This window comes from Hyperoodon ampullatus, assembly GCF_949752795.1.
Source record: "Hyperoodon ampullatus genome assembly, chromosome: 4".
Lineage (NCBI taxonomy): Eukaryota > Metazoa > Chordata > Mammalia > Artiodactyla > Ziphiidae > Hyperoodon > Hyperoodon ampullatus.
This window is the reverse complement of record NC_136917.1, coordinates 66,614,823-66,636,784: the sequence shown is the minus strand read 5'-3', so window position 1 is coordinate 66,636,784 and position 21,962 is coordinate 66,614,823. Positions and strand designations below refer to the sequence as shown.

The 21,962-nt window shown below is 41.3% G+C and overlaps 1 protein-coding gene and 1 pseudogene across 2 annotated transcripts in view; one reads left to right on the top strand and one right to left on the bottom strand.

The window, feature by feature from the left end:
- Positions 1-21,962, top strand: part of LYRM7 (LYR motif containing 7) — a gene marked incomplete at its 3' end in the record, with an annotated part of 44,731 nt that overhangs the window by 8,719 nt on the left and 14,050 nt on the right. Inside the window, exons 3-4 of the mRNA XM_079703517.1 lie at positions 1,063-1,133; positions 6,144-6,225. Coding sequence (XP_079559643.1) covers positions 1,063-1,133; positions 6,144-6,225 — 153 coding nt within the window. The remainder of the gene's footprint in view (positions 1-1,062; positions 1,134-6,143; positions 6,226-21,962) is intronic.
- LOC307052202 (tubulin polymerization-promoting protein-like) lies at positions 17,463-19,188 on the bottom strand (annotated as a pseudogene). The gene is made up of 2 exons: positions 19,146-19,188; positions 17,463-18,162 (listed from the first exon to the last, which is right to left on the bottom strand). The product of its transcript is annotated as a tubulin polymerization-promoting protein-like (transcript).

Genomic DNA, 21,962 nt, shown 5'->3' with positions numbered 1-21,962 from the left:
ATTTCAGTGTGCTCCATTACTTGCCTTATGTTCAAGCCATGAAACTCATTTGTCTATTATATAATCAAATTTTCACATCCTCTAGGACCAGATACTACCATATTGTTAATGCCTTGTGTCTTTCTAGAAGTGACAGGAGCTATGAAAGAGAAACTATCACAAATGATTCCAAATTCAGTATTTCACTGTTTAAAGTGGTTTCTGTCTTATCCGGAACTCAGAGCTCTAAAGCTTAGGTTCTGTGTTGGTCATACTCAGTTTCTAAACCTCTTTAAGAGGGCACCTTGGGGGAGGGGGGGAGGGATAAATTGGGAGATTGGGATTGACATATACACACCACTATATATAAAATAGATAACTAATAAGGACCTACTGTATAGCACAGGGAACTCTTTTTTTTTTTTTTTTTTTCCTGCGGTACGCGGGCCTCTCACTGACGTGGCCTCTCCCATTGCGGAGCACAGTCTCCGGATGCGCAGGCCCAGCGGCCATAGCTCACGGGCCCAGCTGCTCCATGGCATGTGGGATCCTCCTGGTCTGGGGCACGAACCCGTGTCCCCTGCATCAGCAGGCGGACTGTCAACCACTGCGCCACCAGGGAAGCCCAAATTTCTTATTTTTATACTTTGTTTTACACGGGGCAAAATTATTTTTTCTACTAGAGAAGTAGTAGATATATGTATATAGCATATAGTATCATAGTATAATGAATAATATGTAAATTATTGGGACAGGAATTATAAATTAGAAAAGCAGGGACTTCCCTGGTTGTCCAGTGGGTAAGACTCCATGCTCCCAATGCAGGGGGCCCCAGTTTGATCCCTAGTCGGGGGAACTAGATCCCGCATGAATGCCACAACTAAGAGTCCGTATGCCGCAACTAAGAATTCCACATGCCACAGCTAAAGATCCCACACGCCGCAACAAAGGATCTCACATACCACAGTGAAGATCCTGCGTGCCACAACTAAGACCTGGTGCTGCCAAAATAAATAAATAAATATTTAAAAAGAAAAAAGAAAGAAAAGCAAATAACTATATACATATTTTTTCTTTTTCTAGCGGCCAGAATAAAGATAAATGAAGAATTCAAATGTAAGAAAAGTGAAACTTCTCCTAAGAAGATAGAAGAGGTACAGTAATTAAGTTTTTCAATTATAATAAAACTCAAATTTTAGCAACTAGAGGAAATGATAAAAATAGAGGGATTATACGAAATAAAAATCATTACTTGATAGTTAAAGCAAGCCATCACAACTATAGATAACCTTCACTTGTTTGGTTTGGCTCACCTTCTCAGGGTCATCTGCCTACACCCTTAAGATAGCAAGTTGCCTGGTGAAAAGAACATGAGTGTAGCCATGATCAAAGCAAGAGCAGCTGAACCAATCCAGAAGTTCACAGAAATGCTGTCTTCATCTAAGTCAAGTGACTGAAACTAAGGAGAGTGAGTGTTGTGGTAACTCACTCAGAGTTACACAGATGGAACGTCTACTCATTTAGCTCAACTAGACAGAATTTTTTTTTTTAATTCATATCTTGGCTGTGGAAGTTAACCAGCCAGAGTTTATGAACTATTCTTGCTTTGCCTTCTGTATTTGCATTTTAGTCACTTGCCACAGTTGAAGACAATCTACTAACACTAGTCGGTGAGCTCCCTAGTATTCCCAGTACATGTTCATTGAAAAAGTGCACAATGATTCTTTTCCTGTATAAAATCATATGCATATATACATTGTCTCTGTCTTAGGAAGGAACACTGCTTCCTAGGTGTTCCTGTATCTAACTTTGTATAAATGTAGGGAAAGGACCATTAGGAAGAAAATGAAAAATGACACATTATTTGCTGGGATAATTAAGATTCCAAGAATTGGTTTGGTAAAGAGGAAGGTACAAATTAGAGAAATTCTTCCATGTTTAAGAGAATTTCCACATAGTGAAAAAAAATTTTTTTATACAAATACTTTTCTACTTAGTAGAGAAAATGCTATTTTTGAAATAGTAAATATCTATGATAAACTAATGTGACAAAATGAGATAGCCTAAGGATTTCTTTCCCTATAACATAAAGAAAAAAGGAGGAGATTTCACTTAAGTGTATGATAGGGCAAACAGGGACTATGTAATTTTTACTCATGAAAGAAGTTAAAATGACATTCTAACCAGGTCATGACTTGAAGAGAAGTTAAAATGTAATATACTGAAATTTGTACTATTTTGCTATTTGGTAGACTGATTAATAACAATATGGTACAGGTATACCTCGTTTTATTGTGCTTCGCTTTATTGCACTTCACAGAATCTGTGTTTTTTTACAAATTGAAGGTTTGGGGCAACCCTGCATTGTCAGATGCTGGTTAGCATTTTTTAGTAATAAGGTGTTTTTAATTAAGGTACGCACATTGTTTTTTTAGACATAATGCTGTTGCACACTTAATAGACCACTGTATATTGTAAACATAACTTTTATATGCAGTTGGAAACCAAAAAATTCATATGACTCACTTTATTATGATATTTGTTTTATTGTGGTGGTCTGGAACTGAACCCACGATATCTCTGAGGTATGCCTGTAAGTGTTTTTAAATTTTGAAGTCATGATTTAAAAATTTTTTAATTGAGGTCTGTTTATATTAACTAAACTGGAAAAATGAACTACCATCTCCCAAATTAATTTCACCTGTAGAACACTAACATTAAGCACTCCTTTTTTATATATATATAAATTTATTTATTTTATTTATTTATTTTTGGTTGTGCACAGGCTTTCTCTAGTTGTGGCGAGCGGGGGCTACTCTTCATTGTGGTGTGCCGGCTTCTCATTGTGGTGGCTTCTCTTGTTGTGGAGCATGAGCTGTAGGCACGCAGGCTTCAGTAGTTGTGGCTCGTGGGCTCTAGAGCACAGGCTCAGTAGTTGTGGTGCACAGGCTTAGTTGCTCCACGGCATGTGGGATCTTCATGGATCAGAGCTCAAACCCATGTCCCCTGCATTGGCAGGCAGATTCTTAACCACTGCACCACCAGGGAAGCCCACATTAAGCACTCTTGAAATTAGATATTTGTTATATACAAGTGTATATTTTATACTTTCTGTAACTCTGCATATATTAAATACTTAGTAGTTTTTAGATAATTACATTGTCATGTATTGTCATGAAGTCTTGGCACCAAAAGGAATCGTAGGCATCCTCTTGACCAGCAGTTCTCAAACTTTTTGGTTTCAAGACCACTTTACCTTCCGAAAAACTGAAGACCCCAAAAAGTGCTATTTATATGTTATACCTATCAATATTTACCATATTAGGATTTAAAACAGAGAAATTTTTAAAATATATGTAGATTAAATAATTTTAAAATAATAAGCTCATTACCTATTAAATACAATATTTATGAAAAATAACTATATTTTCCGGAAAATTTAGTAAGAAGAAAGGCATTATTTTATATTTTTGCAAATCTCTTTAATGTCTGACTTAATAGGAGTCAGCTAAATTCTCATACCTGCTTCCTCATTCAATCTGGCACTGTATGTTTGTTTGTTTTTTTTGTTTTTTTTTTGCGGTACGCGGGCCTCTCACTGTTGTGGCCTCTCCCGTTGCGGAGCACAGGCTCTGGACTAGCAGGCTCAGCGGCCATGGCTCACGGGCCCAGCCGCTCCGCGGCATGTGGGACCTTCCCGGACTGGGGCACGAACCCGTGTCCCCTGCATCGGCAGGTGGACTCTCAACCACTGTGCCACCAGGGAAGCCCAACTGTATGTTTTTTTAGATTGAATTATATGAAGAAAATTCAGCCTTATGCAGATATGTAGTTGGAAGAGGGTAGGTGTATATATTACACTTTTCAAATAATTGTGAATATTCTTTGATATCAGACCTCAACAAGTGGTAAATTTCTTTAAAGGTTAGATGCAATGCGGAACTCTGTTATCTGTTAGACCAATGGATGTGTGTGGGTGTGTGTATTTATCCTTTGCTGGGGTGGTTCCTAGGACTTATACATACCACATCCTGCTCATCCCCTTTGATCTCCCATAATCCCTTGTTTCTCATCTAGCCTTGTTTCCAGCCTTAAACCTAAGACTCAGCTCAGTTTATGCACCTCCAGTGGGTGAGGAGGCACATTGTTTTTCTTTCTCTCCCCTTCTAAGCCCCTTCTCAGCTCTGTAGGGAGGTGAGGCTTTGCTCTCTTACAGCCTTCTCCATTTCAATTAATGGCAGCTCCCTCCTTTTGATGCTCAGACCAAAACCCTCGGTGCTCTCATTTTCGACTGCTTTCCTTCTCTCACATTTACATCCAATCTGGCAGCAAATCCTGTTGACTTAACCTTCAAAATATACCCAGAATTCAAGCACTTCTTATTTGCCCTATTATTATTTCCTGGTTCAAGCCATCATTATTTCTCACTGGGTTGTTACAGCAGCCTCCTAGTGGGTCTTGTTGCTTCTGCACTAACTCCCTGCAGCCTATTCTCAATACTTATAAAGGCAGTGAGCCTTTTAAAAAAAGGCACATCCCATCAATCCTCTGCTCACAATCCCCATGGCTCCTCATCCCATTCAAATTAAAATCTAAAGTCTCTACCTACCATGACCTATAACACTGTATCATCTGACCCCTGTTAACTTCCTGCCTCAATTCACCACATACTTCTCACTCTTCCAATCTCAGTGCCTTCTTTGAGGGTGCTTCAGTTTACCAAGAACTTTCCTATCTCAGGCCATTTATGCTGTTGCTTCTTCCTAGGATATCCTTCTCCAATATGCCCTTCTCTGATATGGTAAATATTGATAGGTATAACATATAAATCTGTTGGTCATTTAGTAGACCAACAGATTTTAATCTATCTTTCCCTTTGAATGGATCTTTTAGTCATGCATGTTTTGTAACATCATGCACTGATGATTTGGAAAATGTAGGTTCACCAAGTAATGCAGATCTTCCAAATGTTGACATAGTTGAATATGTAATATTTTAAAATTACATCTTAATATCCATCTCATCAGAAAAATCTTTAAGTATTGGGAAGCTGTCAATACTTACAGTGACAGATACAGCTTCTCCAGAATTCTGATTTTTGCTTGAAAGCTTGAATTTTATCATTGCCATTAAATACTGTCAGTTGTTTTCTTAAAGTGGCATACTCATTTCACCTATCTGCCAGTTACCCAAATCTGAATAAACAGAGTTTGTCTATAAAAGTAAAAATGGTATTCCAAAGAGAAAACTCTACTTGTGCTCACAACTCAAACAATGCAGACAGCTCTAGTATTATGAAAATAATTTTGACTTTATGGGTCCCCTGAAAGGGTCTCAAGGTCCACAGCTTTGAGACTCACTGTTAGTTCAGTTCTTCATTTTGCAATGATGAGTTCTGAAACTTAGTGAGTAGGTATTAATTAACCCAAGGCCATACACTTGATGACAGAGCCAGAGTTGGGAGTCCCAAGTATTCTGCCTCCTGATCCAGTACTCTTTCTAGTGTTCAGAACATCCAACTCTACAGTAAAAGAAAGATTCAGCCCCTCTCAAAAAAACAAAATGCACATTTTAAACACATTGTAAAATATATATTACAACAAAAAATACTCCAAATCTGTTTTGGAACAAAATATGGAATGGATAGATAAAAGGTAAAAGTATACGCATGTCTGAGCTTTCTGTATGCTTGGAATGGTTACAAAAAGTTAAAGGCAAGGGGCTTCCCTGGTGGCACGGTGGTTAAGAATCCGCCTGCCAATGCAGGAGTCACGGGTTCGAGCCCTGGTCCAGGAAGGTCCCACATGCCACGGAGCAACTAAGCCCGTGCACCACAACTACTGAGCCTGCACTCTAGAGCCTGCCAGCCACAACTACTGAAGCCCGCACTTCTAGAGCCCGGCCTCCACAACAAGAGAAGCCACTGCAATAAGCCTGTGTGCTTGCCGCAACTAGAGAAAGCCTGCGTGCAGCAACGAAGACCCAATGCAGCCAATAAATAAAGAAATAAATAAATATATTCTTTAGGGAAAAAAAAGTTAAAGGCAAGTATCACCTAAAAAGAATTGTAGTAAACCTTTAGTTTTCAAAAACGGTACATTCATGTGAACCATTGAAAAAACACAGAGGATTTAGTCTATTTTTTTTGTTTGTTTTCTTAACAGCTAATAAAGATAGGTACTGATGTTGAGTTGATACTCAGAACATCTGTTCTACAAGGTATTCACACAGACCACAATACGCTGAGTAAGTAATATTTTTTTTTTTTTTTTTTTTTTTTTTTTTTGTGGTATGCGGGCCTCTCACTGTTGTGGCCTTTCCCGTTGCGGAGCACAGGCTCCGGATGCGCAGGCTCAGCAGCCATGGCTCACGGGCCCAGCCGCTCCGCGGCATATGGGATCCTCCCAGACCGGGGCACGAACCCGTATCCCCTGCATCGGCAGGCGGACTCTCAACCACTGCGCCACCAGGGAGGCCCGTGAGTAAGTAATATTAAAGAAAAATGTTGCTTGCAATGTATTTTAAACTATTGAGCAATTACAGTGCTTTTAATGCTGATTACTAAAACAACTTGATTTTGCCAGACAATGTGGTATATATTGTACACATTTATAAGGCTGTATTTAAAAATGCTGAATTATTAAAACTTTGTTTTACCAGACTTTTTTTTCTTTTATTTATTCTTTCTTTTTAATCTTAACCACTGGTTATACTGCAAAACTACAGTTACAAAGGCAGTATATGCATACCACGATTTATTGCACTTCCCAGATAATGCATTTTTCACAAACTGAAGGTTTGTGGGCAAAACCCTGCGTCAAGCAAGACTATCGGTGCCATTTTTCTAACAGCATTTGCTCACTTGGTGTCTCGGTGTAACATTTTGGTAATTCTTGGAGTATTTCAAACTTTTTCATTATTACTCTATCTGTTATAGTGATCTGTGGTTAGTGGTCTTTGATGTTACTGCTACGACTTGCTGAAGGCTCAGATAATGGTTAGCATATTATAGCAATAAAGTATTTTTAAATTAATGTATGTACATTGTTTTTTTAGACATAATGCTATTAAACATTTAATAGACTATAGTATAGTGTAAACATAACTCTTATATGCTCTAGGAAACCCAAAATTGGTGTGATTTGCTTTATTGAGATACTTTATTGTAGTGGTCTGGAACCGAACCTGCAATATCTCGGAACTTTGCCTGTGTGACTGTTTTATAAAATTTATCTGGCATTCTTAATTTTCCTAGTATAATTTTTCACCTACCTAGACTATGTCTATTTCTTTATCTTTTCTCCTATGATTCTACTATTTTAATTCAGAAGAATTGGGATTATACAAAATGGTAATATAGTTGAGAATCCTCCATTATACCTCCAAACTCCTGGTGGGGCTTCAGCAGACTCTCATTTCACATAATATTTGGTTTTCATTCCCTGAAGTATTTTGGGGGACAGAAACAACAGCAAAGATACAAACAACATACAAACAGAAAAGTACACAATTTATAATAGTATAGCCCAGTGAATTTTCACCAAGTGAAATATCATGTAACCAACATCCACATCAAGTTATGTAATGTTACCACTTTCCCAAAAGCCCCCTCATGCCCTGATGTCCCTCCCCGTCAGCCCCTCCCCATAAGTATAACTACTGTCCTTTTAACACTATCAATTTTAACCTAATATAATAAAGTGTTTGAACTTTATGTAAATGGAATCATATAAGATTTCTGTTTTGTCTGGCTTCTTTCTCTCAATATTATATTTGTGAGATTCATCTTTATCATTGTGTGTAGCAACATTTCTGTGAATATTATATGAGTGAAACTTCCGTGTCATATGGTATGTGTTCATTCAGCTTTAATAGGTACTGCTAACCAGCTTTCCAAAGTAGTTAGACTAAGTTACACTTGCAGCAGTGGTATCTGAGAATTCCAGTTGCTTTATATCCTCACCAGCTCTTTGATACTGTGCATCTCTTAATTTTAGAGTTTCTGGTGGTTATGTAATGGTATCACATTGTGATTTTAATTTGCATTTCTCTGGTAATTAATGAAGGACTTTTCAGTTGTTTAATGGCCATTTGGATATTCTCTTTTATGAAGTGGCTGTTCAAGTCGTTGCCCATTTTTCTAAGAGGTTATCTGCCTTTTTATTATTGATTTGAAGAAATTCTTTGTATGTTCTGAATATAAATCCTTTGTTGGATTTATATTATAAGAATCTTATATTATAAGAATTCTTATATTCTTATATTATATTATATTATTATATTATATATTATATTATTCTTATATTATAAGAATCTTCTGCTTTTTGTCTTGCTTTTTCGTTTTGCTGTTTTTATCTTTTGATGAGAAAGTCTTAATTTTAATGTAGTCCAGTTTATCCCTTTTTTCCTTTATGGTTAATATTTTTCTGAGTCTTATTTAAGAAATCTTTTCCTGTCTCAAGCAAGGTCATGAAGAGATTATCCTATGATTCTTCCAAAAGCTTTATTGTTTGGTCTTTTTCATTTGGTTGTTTATATCAACTAGAGTTGATTTTTGTATATGGTATGAGATAGGCGTCAAGATTTATTTTTTTACATCTGAATATTCAGTTGATCCAGCATCATTTATTGAAAAGACCACTCTTTCCCCACTGCACTGTAGGGCCACCTTTATCATAAAATCAAATAACTATATATGTGTGCATCTGTTTCTGGACTTTATAATCTCTTCAATTAGTTTGTTTTTCTGTCCTTGCATCACAAACCATAATGTCTTGATTACTACAGCCTTACAGTAAATCTTAATATCTAGTAGTACATGTCCTATAGGGCTTTTAAAGTTATTTTTAGTTCATGAGTATTTATCAGAAATTATCAGATCCAGTTATATTTCTAAGGGCAATAAACATGGTTAATCCTAAATTGAAAATTTGTAGTCATTGTCTTTAATCTTAATAATAATCTTTAGAGCTTCTGTGTACTATAGCCAAAATTTTATATGGGTAATTACAGCAAAATATTATCTTTATTATATGAATAAAAATTTAGGTTATTTCAGATAACTAAATTTGATAGCTACATTTCAGAAGCCTGGTTTTAAATATGATAATATTGTTTTAAGTTTCTTTTTTTCTTTTGGTTTTCTGTATAGTTTAATTTTCCCACAAGATTGAAAATTTTGACTCTTACATGATTATTAGTATTTAATGCTATATTGCCTTAATAAAGGCCTCATTCTTTCTGTTAAGTTATATATGGGTCTCTTTTTCCTACTTTATTCCTATGGGTTTAAGATAGAACAAATTTGAGTCTTTAATCTCTGTTTTAAGAAGTTACTTTAAGTAAAATTCCTCCACATATTTTAGCAATGTCTTTACTGACATACAGAATGAGAGGAATTAAAATTCTTCTTGGCTAGAAAATAGAGTTGTGACTGTGTATCTCTAAAAAAGATCAGATAAAGTCCCAACATGAAAAATAATAGAAACTGAAAATAATGAAATGAAACTTCATCTGCAAAAGTAATTACCTGTATGTGTAAATTCTCAATCCATCTCTTTTTTTCTCCCTTCTAAATAATATCTACAGTGGAAATTAAATACTGACTAGCAGAAAGAACTCTTTATCCTAAATAATTTCTCATTTTTTCCTTTTAAAAAAGACTGCTTTCCTTATCCTTGAAGACAATTTCACTATTCTTTATTATAGATATAATAATTTCATCATTTGAGAAAAACTCCTTATTTTTAAAATCTAAAAAATATTGGGAGGGCTTCCCTGGTGGCGCAGTGGTTGAGAGTCCGCCTGCCGATGCAGGGGACGTGGGTTCGTGCCCTGGTCCGGGAAGATCCCGCATGCCGCGGAGCGGCTGGGTCCATGAGCCATGGCCTCTGAACCTGCGCGTCCGGAGCCTGTGCTCCGCAACGGGAGAGGCCACAGCAGTGAGAGGCCCACGCACTGCAAAAAAAAAAAAAAAAAAAAAAATTGGGAAAATGATTTTCTTTCCAAGTATTCCCTACTTTTTTTGTATTTTTATTTTTGGTATGATCACAGGTACATGAATTTGGATTAATCATAATTTTTAATTCATATCAGTCTCATCATTGGTCCATTCTAGCCTTCCTAGGTTTTCTGTAGAAAAGTAAAAACTAACTATGACTTAGAACAATGAGTTAATTTCAGTATTTTTCTATACTTGCTTTGTCATTGACTATTGACATTTTCAAAGCCCTCTTTCTAATATGGATATTGGTCAACCGGTTTCAGTGTTGGCCTTTATCAAACATATATTCCATAGACAGTAACCAAATGTATGGTTATAGATGGTACCAAGAAAACTCAAGACTTTAGGGCTACATATTTACTTAGTTTCTGAGTAGCATTATCCATGTTTTTTTGTGTGTGTGTGTGGTACGCGGGCCTCTCACTGCCGTGGCCTCTCCCGTTGCAGAGCACAGGCTCCAGACACGCAGGCCCAGCGGCCATGGCTCACGGGCCCAGCCACTCCGCGGCATGTGGGATCCTCCCGGCCCGGGGCACGAACCCGTGTCCCCTGCATCGGCAGGCTGACTCTCAACCACTGCGCCACCAGGGAAGTCCCTATCCATGTTTTTTTAACTTCCTCTCTGGCATATATGTAAGACAAACAAAATAGGAGCATGATTCTGAACATGTGTGATACATTTTTTTAAAAACAGTATATACCCTTTCATATGCTCTCATGGTACCTTGTAATCTCCCTTCAGAGTATTTAACCCAGCTTGCCATTGGGTATTATCTTTGTGATGTGTGTATGTGCTTTATTTCTCTCTCTGGTGCTAGATATTAGACTCCCTGAGGGCAGGAACTGTCTCACTCATTATTTTATCTATAGTTATTCATGAATATTCGTTAATTGTAGGAAAAAATACCCTTTCTGATCCAGAGTTTACCTTTATTGTTCCATCATCATTTTTCTCCCTAGTGGTTCAATATACTTTGGACCTTTGGACAGTTGCTTTTCTTCCTTTTCTCTTATCCTTTTACAAGATTTTATGCAGCACACCATTTAGATAGGGTTTAGAGAACACGTAGCATGCTGTTTTTTGTTTGTTTGTTTTAAATGGATGAATAATCTCATACCATGGATTTGATGTACCACAATGCAACCATTTTAGCATTCATGCCACCTACAAAGGATCTCAAAGTCACCAGAGAGCAATATTATATTGCTGAGAATTAAAACAAACATGGGTGAGATGAATGATGAACTAGTAAAGATGGAGGATGATGGATAAACATTTCTGCCTATGGATGGAAGAAGTTTTTTGAGATATGTGCTTCAAGGTCAGAGGCTTTAAGAAGACATATTTTCTGGCTAGTGTGCTTGTGCAGAAAAGCAGAGGATATCTGCATATTTAACAGGGTCCCCAGAATTTGAGCTCTTTGAGATCAGAGGCCTATATCGTGAGTCTTCTCCATATTTCACGGAGTGGATATTGCTGAAGAAAAAAAGGTTAAATATATTCTTTGCATTGTGTTACCTAAGTGATTGTAAAATAAGGTGTTTTTTGTTTTTGTTTTAATTGGAAAATAATAGAGAACAGTACTGAAAGAGAAAAAAAAAAGCTCTAGGAAGCTATTCTTCATTTCAGATGTGTTTTTATACTTCTGTCCTTTGGTGTTATATTCGTCTTTGCCCTAAACTATCTTTATAGTTTGTATTCTAAGGTAGGTTAATGTGATTCAACAACCATTTATTCAATACCTGTTGTGCTAGGCACTAAGAATAGAACAGTGGTCAGTCCTTATGGAACTTAGATCACCATATTAGAAGATAAACAATAGTGTTCAGTCACTGTCCTTTGGCTGCCATATCAGGAGAGGTAGAGGGACTGTTCAGGCACATAGGCAGAGCTCCAAATCCCAAACTTGGTGGGTCAGGAAGAGGTTCTTAAAGAAAACAATTTTGAGCAACCTAAATGTCCATCAACAGAGGAATGGATAAAGAAGAATGTGATACTTACATACAACGGAATATTACTCAACCATAAAAAGGAACGAAATTGGGTCATTTGTAGAGATGTGGATGGACCTAGAGACTGTCATACAGAGTGAAGTAAGTCAGAAAGAGAAAAACAAATATCGCATATTAACACATATATGTGGAATCTAGAAAAAACGGTATAGATCATCTTTTTGCAAAACAGAAGTAGAGACACAGACATAGAGAACAAATGTATGGACACCAACGGCAGACGGGGGAGGGTGGGATGAATTGGGAGATTGGGATTGACATATATACACTATTGATACTATGTATAAAATAGATAACTAATGAGAACCTGCTTTATAGCTCAGGGAACTCTACTCAATGCTCTGTGGTGACCTAAATGGGAAGGAAATCCAAAAGGAGGGATATATATGTATACGTATAGCTGTTTCACTTTGCTGTACAGTAGAAACTAACAACATTGTAAAGCAACTATATTCCAATAAAAAATTAATTATAAAAAAAAGAAAATTTTGTATGCAAGTTCTCTATTTAAACTCATTTGTATTTTTGTGTTTTATATATTTAGAGACTTTTTATAACTGCAGTTAAATATTTTAATGTCCTATAAATTATTTATATCCTAAATGCCTTTATGATTTTCACACTCTTACAAACCATGCCATTGAAAGATTTTTTAAATTGACAAATAGTTAACATACAACATTGTATTAGTTTTAGGTGTACAACATAATGGTTATATATAATCATTTCACTATGTATACAACATATATGTGTATATAGTGAAATGATTACCACAATAAGTTTTTAGTTAATATCCATGACATACACAGTGACAAATTTTTTTCTTGTGATGAGAACTTTTAAGATTTACTGTTAGTGTCTTTCAAATACACAATACAGTATTTTTAAAATTTATTTTATTGAAGTAGTTGATTTACAATGTTATGTTAATTTCTGCTGTACAGCAAAGTGATTCAGTTATACATATATACATTCTTTTTCATATTCTTTTCCATTATGGTTTATTACAGGATATTGAATATAGTTCCCTGTGCTATACAGTAGGACTTTGTTGTTTATCCATTCTATTTATAGTGGTTTGCATCTGCTAATCCCAAACTCCCAGTCCATCCCTCCCATACCGGCCCTCCCCTTTGGCAATCACAAGTCTGTTCTCTATGTCCTGAGTCTGTTTCTGTTTCTAGATAAGTTTATTTATGTCATATTTTAGATTCCACATGTAAGTGATATCATATGGTATTTGTCTTTCTGTTTCTGACTTACTTCACTTAGTATGATAATCTCTAGATCCATCTATGTTGCTGCAAATGGCATTATTTTATTCTTTTTTGTGTTTGAGTAGTATTCCACTGTGTATTTATACCACATCTTCTTTATGCATTCATCTGTTGATGAACATTTAGGTTGCTTCTGTGTCTTGGTTATTGTGAATAGTGTTGCTGTAAACATAGGGGTGCATGTATCTTTTCATATTATAGTTCCAAATATATGCCCAGGAGTAGGATTGCTGGATCATATGGCAACTCTATTTTTAGCTCCCCCCCATCTATATATACATTTATTTCCCTTTCCTGAAAAAAACTTAGTTCAAACTAGTAGCATATGCTCCCTTTCAAGTTTGAGTTATGTGCGTTTCCTTTGTTGTTTGGCTTGGTTTGGGGAAGAGAGAGAGTTAACCAAAGCATCTCAAAGTGCCGGGCGACCACCTCCCGGTACTGCCCGGGGCCACCACCAGCCACGCTCTCCACACGCCCAAGCCACGGGACTTCACAGAGTGCTCAGTAGTCAGTCAGTGGAAGGAAGCTACTCAGGGTCAGAGTTCTAAGGACATTCTAGCCTTGTGGTGACTTCACAGTACAGCTGAATTGTCAACCTGAGCGTATGGACAGGTGACTACGGTGTCCCCACCTGCGTGCACTGTGGGACGGGGTGTGCCAGCTTGTGTGGGAACACTCCCAGAGGAAGGAGCCTGCTGGGTCCTCAGGGGTGGAGGCAGCACCAGCAGCCTCCCCTAAAGGCAGTGACTGCTGTAGGTTTTGTGGGCCATGGCATCTGTGACTTATCTTCTCCCTGCCGGCGTAGCCACAGAAGCAGCCACAGGCGTTGCGCGGTGCATGGTGGGGCTGTGTGCCGTTAAAATTTGATTCATGACAGCCAGTGGCTGAGCCAGGCCCAGGCTTCGGGTGTGTGAGCCTCTGTCCACTTGGTGCTTCAGAGGGACACCGCGGCCTGCCCTGAGCTCTCAGCCACTGGGGCGTGGACATAGAGCAGCTTAGACAGGAGGCGATGCCACTGGGGCTCCGCATGCCTCTTCCTGACTGTAATTTTCATCGGCCTCAAACCTTAAGACTGAGGATATTCGAGGTGTAAAAATACTCCAGTATGGGAGGATTCCCTGGTGGCGAAGTGGTTGAGAATCTGCCTGCCAGTGCAGGGGACACGGGTTCAAGCCCTGGTCTGGGAGGATCCCACGTGCCGCGGAGCAACTAGGCCCGTGAGCCACAACTACTGAGCCTCGCGTCTGGAGCCTGTGCTCCACAACAAGAGAGGCCGCGATAGTGAGAGGCCCGTGCACCGCCATGAAGAGTGGCCCCCGCTTGCCACACCTAGAGAAAGCCCTCGCACAGAAACGAAGACCCAACACAGCAAAAATAAATTAATTAATTAATAAACTCCTACCCCCAACATCTTCTTTAAAAAAAAAATACTCCAGTATAAATATAGATCTCTTCCTATAATATTTTAAACTTACGTAATTTGAACTTCAATTTCGGTGAACTGACCACTGCCTAGTTGCTTATCCTAGAGCATTAAATAGAAATAAATAAGTACTGTGGCGCGATCAGTGTTCTCAAACGCTTGCTCTGCTGTCCCGGCACTCGGCGCAGTCAGCACGGTTCGCCCTGACCATGGGTCCCTGCTTCCTGGCGGGCTTGCTGTGCAGTTTCCTTCGTTCACAGAGAGACATGTAGTTTCTAGTTAACCGCAGTTAGTAGAAGCGAATGGGTATTGCATAGAACATGCAGCAAAGATGCACACCTGCCTGTGTGTCCACAGCGTCCAGAGCCTGAGGGAGGCACGTGTGTCTGTGCAGAGCTTGGAGCCCGAGCGACGTGCTGTGTTGGGGCTACACACAGATGCCGTGATAGAGCCGACGGGGAGGGGGCCACCGCTTCCTCCTGCCCTGAGCGGGAGATGTGCTTCCAGAGCCACACGTTGGGAAAGAAGCCTCAGGCGGGCTGGGGACACCTGAGACCCACCCAGACACCTCGGCCTCAGCAGTTCGGGAGCCCGCAAGTGCGGGGCTGAGGCAGGGATGGCCACGGGGGCAGCTGTGTGCAGTTGACTTTCCTTAACCCAAGGAGGAGGTGCTGCTGTAACCATCGGGAAGATGGTTTCCTGCAGCGGGGTGGTGTCGGCCTCGCAGGCCGGCCCCGGGGTGGGGGGCAGCGTGACGAAGCGTACCAGGACGCCACTGGCGTGGTTTCTTCTGCTCAGAACACCTCCCGTGTGCTCCCGGGCAGGCCAGCCCCTGACCGGCTGGGAGGGCTGGTGGGGGGGGTGGGCGCCGGGCTGTCGGGAAGGCAGAGACCCGCAGCGTCTGGGTAGAGCATGGGTCTGGGGAGGAGTCCTGTCCCGAGTCCACGGAGAGGAACCGGCCGGCCCTGGAACACGGGCTTTCCCATCTGTGATCAACTTAGTGCTCAGAAACTCTCTGCACGTTCAGAGTTCTCTGCAGGTTCAGAGTTCTCTGCAGACGTGATTCCCCAGGTGACTCTTGCCTCTGGAGGGAGGAGAGGAGCCCAGGGTGGGGGTCGGTGTCCTGCCTGCTTTCCCCCAGCCCTCGGGCCTCAGTTTCCTGGTGGTGGATTGGGGGCCTGGCCGGGCAGCTTCGGATCCCCAAGTTTTAGAAACTTTCTAGATGGCAGCGATTCACATCCTCACAGTGACCCCGGACGCCTGTGCTCCATCACTTCCTGGTTGATAGTGCGGTGAGGTGCCAGGGCCTCAGGACGAAGCTGTCTGCAGAGGCCACCAACATCCCAGGGGGAGCCCCGTGCGAGTGGCCGTGTCGGCTGGGAGCGCTGGTCTGAGCCCCTCTGTGTGGGTGGGTGGGGTCTCCCAGGTCCAGCCATGACCAACGTGCCTGCCATGGCAGTGCTGTGGCACTCACGGCCACCTGTGCCGTGGGCCAGGCCGTGTGTCCATGGAGGGGTGCCCCTAACTGGCCTGCTGCCCTGGATACAGGACAGATAGCGGCAGGGCTGTTGGATTCCTGGGAAGCATTCCCCAGGGGCTGCCATGGGCTTCCCCCAGGACCAAAACCAGGACCACAGGGCCCAGAGCGTTACCCGCCAGGCTGTGGCCATGTCCATGCAAAGGGACACATTGCCAAGGGCCCACTGTGACAGCAGGAGGTCCCACCTCTGGCCTCTCAGAGAAACCAAACCCCACAGATGCTGCCGGCCTCTGGCCCTCCCCTGGCCTGGCCCTGCCCTGAGGTTTCTGCACTCCAGGGCGGGGAGGACAGGGAAGGCCGCTCACGGAGGTTCCAGAGAGGCCAGAGGAACCACAGCGGCCGGAGGAGCAAGGAGAGATCCGGTGGGCCACCCGCAGCCTCTAGTCCAGGGCCCGACCCCTGGGGGTCTTCCCCGCTCGGGGCCGGGAGACAGGGGCTGCTGGGAGGGAGTCACAGAGACAGAATATTCTGAGTCTTCCCTGAGCCATTCTGAGAATAAACATGCATCATTGTTTCCTATTTCTTCTCAGAGAAGCGAAATGAATTGCCCTTAGTTTCCATTTTGAAATCTTGTGACATCACACTTCGAGTCACTTTGGTCGACAGAGGAGGCTTCTTCCTTTGCACTGCAGCCCTCAGCTCGGCGCCCGCCATCAGTGCAGACCTGGTCCTCGGTTTGTGTGCCTGAGTGCGTGTGGGTGCATGCGTGTGCGTGCGTGTGTGCGTGCGTTGTGGGTGCTTAGTGTGCGTGTGCATAGGTGCGTGCATGTATGCATGGGTGTGCAAGCGTGCACGGTGTGCCCTGCCTCCCATACCTGCGTGGTACTCTCCAGGCACTGCGGCGCCCTGTCTGGGGCTCCGTCTGCTTTATCGGTGCTGCCGGTTGGTGCCTTGGCGCTTGCGGGTCAGCACCCCCAGACAGCGTCTGCCCACCAGCTCCTTTAAAACACCCCCTTTGCTGCAAACCAGTGGCCGGTGTGGTCTGGCCCTGGGAGACACTTTGGAAAGGATCATCTGCCCACTTCCTGGCAGGGACGAGGCAGTTGTGTTAGGAAAGGTGAGTCAGGGCCAAAGCTGGGGTCGAGGGGAGTGCGGGCCCGCGGGGGAGGGAGGCCTGGTGCCTCCGCGGCCGTCCAGCCCTGGGTCCGAGTTCTGCCTGCAAGCACAGGAATATAATGAAGTGTGAGGCGGCGGGGGGGACCGGGCGACAGGAGAAGGCCCCGCCGGCTACTTGTCCCCCTGCACCTTCTGGTCGTAGGTGCCCGCGTGCTTGTAGCCCGGCATGTAGCCCGACTCGTCCACCAGGTCCACGCGGCCCGCCCTGCCCTTGCCCCTTCCAGATGGGTCGAAGTGCTCCTTGTGGGAGCCCATGAACTTGGTGGTGTCCGTGAGCCGCGACACGGTGAGCGAGGAGATGGCTTCCGTCACCCCCGAGATGATGGGGGCTTTGCCCTCAGTGAGCCTGTGCACCTCTCGGGTGGCCTCCTCACCGCTTTTGTCTTTGAATCTCTTCTTGGCCGGCTCCTCCAGAGCTTCCTTGAACTGCTGAAATGTGATGGTCCTGCAGGACTTGCCCTTGATCTTGCTGAAGACGATGTCCACGTCGGTGACGGTCATGTTCCTGCCATCCATCGCCTGGCAGTCCCTGCACAGCTTGGACCAGTTCTTGCCATGCATCTCCTTACAGGTGGCCCTGGTGTACCAGTGCACTGTAAACCTCCAGAAGGCCTCCTCCAGGGCGCTGGGCTCCGGGCCGTGGTGGCTGCCCCTTTGCTGGCGTCCTCCGACTCTAGTGACAGCCTCTTGGCTGCCTTGTCCTTCGTGGGGTCCCCTAGGGACTTGGGGGGCTTGGGCTTGCTGTCAGCCACGCTCAGAGATGCGGCGACTGCAGCAGGTGCCTCCGTGACTCGCAGGCGATCGACCCAGTCTATTTTTAGTTTTTTGAGGCACCTTCATACTGTTTTCCGTAGTGGCTGCACCAATTTACATTCCTACCAACAAGTAGGAGGGTACGCTTTTTTCCACACCCTCTCCAGCATTTGTTATTTGTAAATTTTTTCCTGATGGCCCTTCTGACTGGTGTGAGGTGGTACCTCACTGTAGTTTTGATTTGCATTTCTCTAATAATTAGTGATGTTGAGAAGATTTTCATGTGCCTATTGGTCATCTGTATGTCTTCTTTGGAGAAATGTCTATTTAGGTCTTTTGCCCATTTTTCAATTGGGTTTTTTTTTATTGTTGAGTTTTATCAACTGTTGGTATATTTTGGAAATTAAGCCCTTGTCAGTCATATCATTTGCAGATATTTTCTCCCAGTCTGTAGGTTGTCTTTTCATTTTGTTTATGGTTTCCTTTGCTGTACAAAAGCTTGTAACTTTGATTAGATCCCATTTGTTTATTTTTGCTTTTATTTCTATTGCCTTAGGAGACTGACCTAAGAAAACATTGATATGATCTATGTCAGAGAATGCTTTGCCTCTGTTCTCTTCTAGGAGTTTTATGGTGTCATGTCTTATGTCTAAGTCTTTAAGGCATTTGAAGTTTATTTTTTGTGTGTGGTGTGAGGGTGTGTTCTAACTTCATTGTTTTACATGCACCTGTCCAACTTTCCCAGCACCACTTGCTGAAGAGACTGTTTTCCATTATATATTCTTGCTTCTTTTGTCAAAGATTTGACCATAGGTATATGGGTTTATTTCTGGGCTCTCTATTCTGTTCCATTGATCCATGTTTGTTTTTGTGCCAATACCACACTGTTTTGATTACTGTAGCTTTGTAGTGTACAATACAGTATTTTTAACTATAGTTACCATGCTGTACATTGCATCACCAGAGCTTATCTGTCTTATAACTGGAAGTTTGTACTTTTTGACCAGCCTCAGCCGTTTCACACACACACCCCAATCCTACCTCTGACAACCACAGATCTTTTCTCTGTGTCTATGTGTTCCATTTTTGGTGGTTGTTGTGTGCTGTTTTTCTTTTATGCCAATACCATACTGTTTTGATTGTTATAGATTTGTAGTATAGTTTGAAATGAGGAAGTGTGATGTTGCCAGCCTTGTTCTTCTTTTTCAAGATTGTTTTGGCTATTCAGGTTCTTTCATGTTACAAAGTTTAGGATTGTTCTGTTTCTGTGAAAAATGCCATTGAAATGTTGATAAGAATTGCATTGAGGGCTTCCCTGGTGGTGCAGTGGTTGAGAGTCCGCCTGCCAATGCAGGGGATACGGGTTCATGCCCCGGTCTGGGAAGATCCCACATGCCGCGGAGCGGCTGGGCCCGTGAGCCATGGCCACTGAGCCTGCGTGTCCGGAGCCTGTGCTCCGCAACGGGAGAGGCCACAACAGTGAGAGGCCCGTGTACCGCAAAAAAAAAAAAAAAAAAAAAAAAAAAATTACATTGAATGTGTAGATTGCCTTTGGTAGTATGGACATTTTAATGATAATATTAATTCTTCCAATCCATGAGGACACAATATCTTTCCATTTATTTGTGTTTTCAGTTTCTTTCATCAGTGTCTTATAGTTTTCAGGGTCCCAGTCTCTCCCTCCTTGGTTAAATATATTCCTAGATATTTTATTCATTTGTATGCAGTTGTTAGTAGGATTTTTTTCTTAATATCTCTTTCTGATGTTTATTCTATTCATTATTAGTGTATAGAAATGCAACAGATATTTTTGTATTGCTTTTGTATCCTACAACTTTACCGAATTTATTAGTTCTAACAGTTTCTTGGTGGAATCTTTAGGATTTTCTTTATATAATGTCATGTCATGTTCAAACAGTGACAGTTTTACTTCTTTCCAATTTGGATTCCTGTATTTCTTTTTCTTGCCCGGTTGCTCTGGCTAGGACTTGCAAAATTGTGTTGAATGAAAGTAGTGGGTAGGCATCCTTGTCTTGTTCCTGATCTTAGAGGGAAAGCTTTCAGGTTTTCACCATTGAGTATGATGTTAGCTGTAGGCTTCTCATATATGGTCTTCACTATGTTGAGGTATATTCCCTCTGTACTCACTTTGTTGAGAGGTATTTTTCATAAACAGATGTTGAATTTTGTCAATTGCTTTTTTGGCATTTATTACATGATTATATGATTTTTATCCTTCATTTTATTGATGTGGTGTCTCACATTTATTTACTGATATTGAAAAATCCTTGCATCTCTGGAATAAATACCACTTGATCATGGTATATGATCCTTTTAATGTATTGTTGAATTCAGTTTGCTACCATTTTGTTGAGGGTTTTTACATCTATGTTCAACTGGGACATTGGCCTATAATTTTCTTAATAGTGTGCTTGTTTGGTTTTAGTATTAGGCTAATGCTGGACTCATAAAATGAGTTTGGACGTGTACCTTCCTCTTCTATTCTTTTATTATTTTTTTTAAATCTTGACCTAAATTTTGATTTGGGGCCATAATTGAGTTAAAACATGTTTATTTTAATAAATTAATTTTTAAATGATACATTTAATATGACCATAAGAGAGAAGCTTTTTCAGGGGCCTAAAATACAGGAAATAATCACGATCTTAGTGTGGTTCCTTGTTGAGATCTGACAACTTCCTAAGCTAATGTTGTTTTGGTACTTTGATATCTAATATAGAGAGCAAGGTTAGGAATTTTATAATCAATAAAATAATCACAGTGAAAAATAGTATACTGCATGTAAATATACCTGTAATATGTTTGGCCTAATTAAAGTATTAGCAATTAATGAATATAGAAAAATTCAATTGTAGGATGCCATTTGATTTCAAAGATTGCACAATAAGATAAATTGTGTGAAGGGATAGAGTAATGAATATCTGACAGTTTTTCTGGTTATTTACCACTTTTTGAATGTCCTTGTCTTACTTCAGGAATTTCCATCTCTATGAGTTCTAAATTCCCAGGATAGGATCTAGAATATTCATTTCCTCAGTTTCCTTTGCACCTCAGGCACATATATTTAACATAGGTGCAGCACACTACCTGTACTGTATTCAGAAGTGAGCTTGAGAAAAGAGGCTTGGCACAGAACTCATTTTGCTGGCAAGAGTTAGCATCAGTGGTTACAGAGTCAAGTTACTGATCCAGAAGTGTCATTGTTGTGGTAGCAGGAACAGATGTAGTAAAGTTGAGTTTCTGGCAACATCCGAAGTATAGCATGTTGTGCTCCATAAGGGTAGAAATAGTGGTAGTTATTTCTAGTGCTCCATAGGCAGCAGCAGTTTTCGTCATCAGGCCAGTTCTATGGTATGTCTTTGGACATTGTTCCTGGAAGCTTAGCCTCAAGCCTGCCTGATTCTTAAGCCTTCACAGTAATTCCTTGAGTTAGAGCAATAAACTGTTAATGAATACCTTTTCTGCCTCATTAGCCACAGTCAGCTTCTGTTACTTATAACTAAGAACAACAGAAGTTGTTGCCAGAAGTGAGATACTGAAAATTACACAACCTAAGATGTGAAATTAGTTGAATGGAAGACAGGGATAGAGGGGAGTGTTGTTAACATGGACCTGACCATTACAGGCCTTAAGCTGGTGGCCCTTGTTACGTAGTAGTGAACGTAAGGTTAGTGCCACTTACTGTCTTTTGGGAGTACAGCTACAGCAATAAGGGATATAATCAGAATGTCAGTGTGTGCTCGTCATTTCTTCCTGCTTTCAGCAAAATATTGAAAAAGAGGATTAATGCAGGTTAAGCTAGTCAGTCTTCAAAGCAAAGATGGAAAGAAGGACTGC